Genomic DNA, 6,573 nt, shown 5'->3' on the forward strand with positions numbered 1-6,573 from the left:
TCCCCTCGGGACACGTGGCATGACGTAATGGGTCTGTGGGCCCATCTTGAGATTTCATAGATCCGGGCCCATCTTGAGCCCGATGAACAAGAAGGAAGTCCTGATGGCCTAATCGTCAATGGGCCCAGCAACGTTCGGTGGGCACGACCATAACAAGGGAACCAGGACCAAGATGCATGCCCCACTCATCTTCCCAGTCCCAACCTACCCATATCCTCTGGGATGCCAATAGAGGGTGGCAGGCTCACTAGTCTGGGAATAGACCTTGTCAAGAATGAACTCGAGTCCTAGTGAATGAACCAGGACATTAGTAAAGGAACCCGGACTAGACGTCCGGATATGGAAAGATTGATGTCCCCTGACACTGACATGTCCCCAAGAAACACGGAAATTGGTCTCCTTAACTAACCTGCAGAAGAGGTTATGCGCGGAACGTACGCTATTCCTAAGAAACAGTACTGCCACTTCTCTGACGAATCTTGTCCCTACGATCCCTTAGAAGGCCACGCAGACCAGTCTGAAATTATGTACTATTGGCAGCTGTAAGTCTTGGCCATGACCAAGCCAGGCCAATGGGCCCTGGTTACAGTGTTTTATTAAACAACATTCTTTGTATTATGACTCCATTTGTGAGCAAACCATAATTACATCCCTATTGGGCCTGGATTAGTCCGGCCGAAGCCCATTGCACCTGACTGTCTATAAATAGGACCAGTCATGCATTGTAGTGGGGATCCCATATTTTCTCATGTAAGCAATTACTCTGCTCAAACTTGCAGAAAAATCTATTGTCAAAATCTCTCTAAAATATAATATAATAGACTCGTGGACTAAGGCTCATTAACGCCTCAACCACGTAAAAACTCTGCTTGTTTATCTTTGATCCTTTCTTTCTAGCTCTTATCTCTTATTATATTTAGAGTTTAAAAAAAACTTGATAAATAAAGAACAATCTCAATATAAAATATATCCAAATATATAACTCCAACATCATACTACTCTCTCAGTCTATCACTGAAGTATGATATATGGATGGACATGATAGTTGATCTCCTTTGTGTTGTTTGGTATAGGAGGTAAGTTGGAAGAATGGAAATGAAATAAATTATTAAAATTACAATTTTATCTTTTTAATATAAATATTTATTATTTTTTAAAATGATATATATCATTTACATAGTATTTTTTATGTCTTTTTCTTGGATCTTTCTATTTTTGAAGGGATTGAATCTTTAAACTTTAGAGGAAGAAGGTCTCCCTCCATTTGTCCCTCTTCATTCATCTCTCCCTCTTACCAAACAAATGATTCAAACCTATCCTACCATTACTTTCTATCCACCCTTCTCCATCCACACATCTCATTCTCTCTCTTGATAAGTATATATATATATTTAAAGAATGTATAAAATAATTTATTATTTAATATGAATTTTGTATATTGCATAGGTATTATAGAAAATGTAAAAATCAGATTTGTTAGAGTTGTTATTTTTTGTTGTATTTTTTTAATGATTTAGCAAAAATGAGATAGTGAAATTGTAAAAATAAGATGAAGGGTAAGTTTTTTTGTTTTTTATTTAAAATTTTTTGTTTTGTCCTTTCTCATTGATTTTCTCTCTCACTAATTCTCGACCTAGCTCCATTGTTGTGAGCATGCTGTTGTCCTCCTTTCTATATATCTCTCGGAATGTACATATACTGGTGCAAGCAACATACAATACATGTTTACATAGTTTAATTTTTAAAAAAATATTATTTATTTTATAAAGTTTTTATGATTTTCATACAAAATGTTAAATAATAATAAACAATATTATAAATAAAAGAATGACATAAACATATTTAAATAAATATTAAACAAAACATTATAGTTTTTTATTAAAAAAAATAATAACATGGTAACATTTTAGTTCACGAAATACTCTATTTAAGATACACAATATTTAAGATATTATTCAAATCACACCCTCAAAAAACTTATTTATTCTTGATGTATATATATAGCAATAATCCTAAGGTTTGGACAAGGCCCAATGTTGGTGCAGATCGTTCATTCAATCCTCATCTTCCACTTCATCTTCCTCCTCACTTGTCTCACCGGTCTTCCCTTCATCATTGATTCTTTTGGCTTTATTCGTAAAGAAATTTCTTATAAAAGACTCACCAATGGCTCTAATAGAATCATGTTCACCACTGGTGGCCGTTTGATAAACAGTCTCAACTAGAGCTTTGAAAGAATTTCCTTGAATGCTCTTACGATAGTTAGTTGTGCAGTAGAAAACAAAGGACTCACAGTTGTTCTCGATAGGGTGATATTCTCCAAACTTTTTTCCTTCTTTATCATACATTGCGGTGGCGCGTTGAATCACCTTCTCAGGAGTGTTGGAAGATCTGATGCTGCATGAACCTGACTTTTTGACGAGAAACTGGTTCATGGAGACATTGTATTCACATCGAAAGAGCCTATGTTTCTTTAGAAAGCAGTCAACACAGGTCTTCACAACTCCTTTGTCCCTACATGGGTTGTACTTACACTTTTCACAGGATTTTCTTGAAATAATTTTTAGTATGAATTTTGATGTTTTGCTTTCTTTAACTCTTGTTCTTGTGAATTGGATTACTCTGTCTTCTCCAATGTAAATTCCTACAATTATATTTTCCATACATAATGCATATAAGTACGTAGTACACTCATGATGTATATATCGATCATAAGAAAGATGACAACAAATTAAAGATGAGATCATAAGAAAATAATATATATTGAACTAAAGAAACATTGGTATATTCATAACATATATCATAATAAGATTTGGTACCGTGGTGGGAGTATGTGTGTGCTTTTCTGTAGCAGTAAATGTGATCTCCTGGCTGGAGCTGGCTTCTTTTGATGCTGTTTGATACTATTCCCATTTCTCTCTCTCTCTCTCTCTCTCTCTCTCTCTCTCTCTCTCTCTCTCTCTCTCTCTCTCTCTCTATTGAGAGTTTATGTGGATGGAAATATATATGGACGAAAGTTTATGGGCAAACATAGTGATGGAGTGTATATATATAGCCTAATTAAGTGTTGACAAGTTTGGAGTAGGAAGAAGTCTTGAAACTACGTAGTTGTAGAAGCGCGTATTTTTTAAGAGAAATATTACTGGTACCCAACACCACAAGAAGATGTTATATTGTTATACATTAGTGCAATTCAATATAGAGTCTCACACATTTGAATTTAATAAATATTATGAGTTATTGCTAACCAACCATAGGGTGCCACCTCATGTAAAGTTAGATAACTTAAAATGTTAAATAGCAACACCCCAATTTTAATAATTTTTATACCAAAATAATGATATGAAAAACACACAAATATATGATTAATATTGCTTTTAATATTTTGGAATTAATAGGGCCCATTTGATCAGTTGTCATGATGTTACTGTAAATCTAACGTATATGTAGACTTTTTCCTAGATTATTTATAACTAAATTAATTTTAAATTGATATTATTTCCATTTCTCTCTCTCTATTGGGAGTTTATGTGGATGGAAATATGGACGAAAGTACTAAAAGTCTATGGGTAAAGTGATGCAGTATATATATAGCCTAAGTGCTGATAAGTTGGAGTAGGAAGAAGTCTTGAAACTACTTAGTTGTAGAAGCGCGTTTTTGAGAAATGTTAAGGGACATTACTGGTGCCCAACAGCACAAGAAAATATAATATTATTATTAGTGCAATTAAATATAAAATTTTACATATTTGAAAGTAATAAGTATTATGAATTATTACTAACCAATCATAAAATGTCATTTCATGTGTGTTTAACACCTTAAAATATTAAATAACTAACCCTTCGTATTTTAATAACTTTTCTACCAAAATAATGATAAGAAAAACACACAAATATATGGTGAAAATTGCTTTTAATATTTTGGAATTAATAGGCCCATTTGAGTTGTCATGATGGACTATAAATCTAAGGTATGTAGACTTTCTCCTTAGATTATTTATAACTCAATTAGTTTTAAACTAGCTGTTTCCTTTTTTTGTTTTTTTTACATATTAATTGATTCAATTCAGGCATTGGGTTTTTTTTTTTTTTTTTTTTAAAAACATATTTGGGTTGAGATCGACCATAATAAATATATTAATAAAAATCATTCATTATATTTATAGTAGTTAAGTTGTTGCTTTTGAACTTTAATTTATGTAAATCATATAGAGACATATAACTAACCTCACACATAATATATTATAAAATAGACTCTCTCTCAAAGATTTTATTATAAAATATAACAATTTTCCATTACATTTCCTCTCATAATAAATTTATGTAGCGCACAAGCATATATGACACTAAAATAAAATAAAACATAAAAGAAATAATAAATTATATTATTATTGAATATTCTTAACTATTCTCCATCGAGTTCATTTGCCCGGCAAATATGTTGGTTGTATTTATTCATCACTACGACAAATTTGATATACAATGACTCCCTACAATGTCTTACACCATTGGTGTAAGACATTAAAACTTATCAGAGGTTTTAAATGTCTAATGGTGTAAGACGTGGGAAGTGAGGCACGTCTCCCAATGGGAGACGTGGGAAATATACCTACAATGACCCTAGCAGCAACGTCTCCCCAATTGGGAGACATTGTAGACTTCCAATGTCTCCCAATTAAAGTCATAAAACCTCTATTTTGTTGTAGTGCATGAATTAAAGACTCTCCTAATCCTAATAATCTCCTTTTTTGTTCTCTTTTGCAACACATACTTAACACCCCACTCATTGCATTTATAGATTTATTATTATACACATAATGATATTGTTGTAATTAAAACATAAATACATGTGTAAAATTTTGCACAAGTCCCAATTGATAGTACAATAGAAAAAGTTTCATTAAAAATATAAAAATACAATATATTTCCATACTAAAAAAAGGTAAATACTCAATTAGTATTTTCTATTTTATCGAAATATATATTTAGTATCATATGTTTTTAATAATACTCATTTGTTGTCTTTTAATTTCAAATCATACATATTTGGTACATTGGACTTAAATTTGATCAATATAACAAAACTGTTTTCAATTGTATGAGTTTCAAATTCATATTTAATTTCTTAATTGCATATAATTGATAACAATTTAGTCATATTGATAAAATTTTATTGTTGAAAATTGAGTCCAGTGTAATTATTATATACAATTTCAAATTACAGAGTACTATATGAACATTATTAAAAACATGGGGTATCAAGATTATATTTCGATAAAATACTGAGTATCAAATGGTTATATTTCCTACTAAAAATGAGCATTGGATGATTTTTTTAATAGAAAATTTAGAATAAATAAGCATGAGAGAAGTTGCAATCCTCACATATATAATTCATGGTCTTTGGCCTTAATTTTCATAATACATTTTTTTCATATGTTAATTAATTAAGAGATGGTTGAAAATATCAACTTGATGACATTAATTTCTTAAAGAAAATAATACTTAATTTGACATACTCATCATAACAAAAGTATGTACATGGCCCCACCAGCTTAATTAAGTGCTGATAAGTTATTAGAGTAGTAAGAAGTCTTGAAAGTAGTTGTTGAAACGTGTTTTACGTACTTAGGGAACTTTGAAAGTACATTAACTGATAATCACATGGAAATTGAAAATTATGTATTGATTATTTCATAATGTCCTCAACATTTGAGGACTTTTTAGGTAGAAACTACTTGTTGATTGATTCATTGGTGACTAATCAATTAGTATAGCTAGGTTTACCGAGTCAAAGTAAACCTACTAATCGATAAAAGATCAATGCTTAAGAAATAATCTGTATGATCTAAGCATTAAAAGTCATTCTCTTCGGGAAAAGAAAATGAACACATAGGAACATTTTATTTTCCTATCTTGAGGACTTTTTAAATGATCAATGCTTGAGGACTTTTTAAATGAAAACACCAAGTCAATAGAACTAAGACAAAGAAACTTTATAGAAATTTATGTACATATATGAATTTCAATGACACCTTCACAAATTGATTAATTATAATATAACAGATAAATGACGACAGAGATATTTTTACGTTCAGAAAATTTAGTCATGGACGAAACTTTTCTTTTGAAAAATGATTAATATTTGGATTTTCATATGCTTGCTTCTAAAATTCTTACCTTATAAGTTATTTATTTGGTAAATTTGCTGCTAAAATACCCAAATTTTCAAGTTACTAACGCTTAAATACCCAAACTAATTTTTTGCTGGCAAAAATACCCAACCGTTAACTTTTCTGGCATTCCGTTAGTACCCATGGTTAGAGTTTAGTTTTGACATATAAGAGGACAAATGACACTCCAAGATTACTCCACTTGTAAATTAAATAAAACAAATAAATTATTTTAAAACTATATGAAAATATTTAAAAATATAACTAATGTAATTATATTATATTATTATTAAAACATTTAAAATAAAAAACTGAAAAAGTAAAAGAAAAATAAAAGAACGATTATCAGAGAGAGGGAGAGAAGACGAAGAAAAAAAAACGATAACAGAGAGAGAAGAAG

At 30.6% G+C, this 6,573-nt stretch overlaps 1 protein-coding gene across 1 annotated transcript; it reads right to left on the minus strand.

Moving 5' to 3' along the window:
* Window positions 1–1,857: 1,857 nt before the first annotated feature.
* On the minus strand, window positions 1,858–3,000 carry LOC133778592 (protein LEAD-SENSITIVE 1-like; the record flags this gene model as incomplete). The annotated part of the gene is made up of 2 exons (XM_062218571.1): window positions 1,858–2,644; window positions 2,820–3,000. Coding segments are annotated over 2 exons (771 nt in total), but the record flags the coding sequence as incomplete, so codon positions are not given.
* Window positions 3,001–6,573: the final 3,573 nt, after the last annotated feature.

Source organism: Humulus lupulus, chromosome 5 (assembly GCF_963169125.1).
Source record: "Humulus lupulus chromosome 5, drHumLupu1.1, whole genome shotgun sequence".
Taxonomy (NCBI): domain Eukaryota; kingdom Viridiplantae; phylum Streptophyta; class Magnoliopsida; order Rosales; family Cannabaceae; genus Humulus; species Humulus lupulus.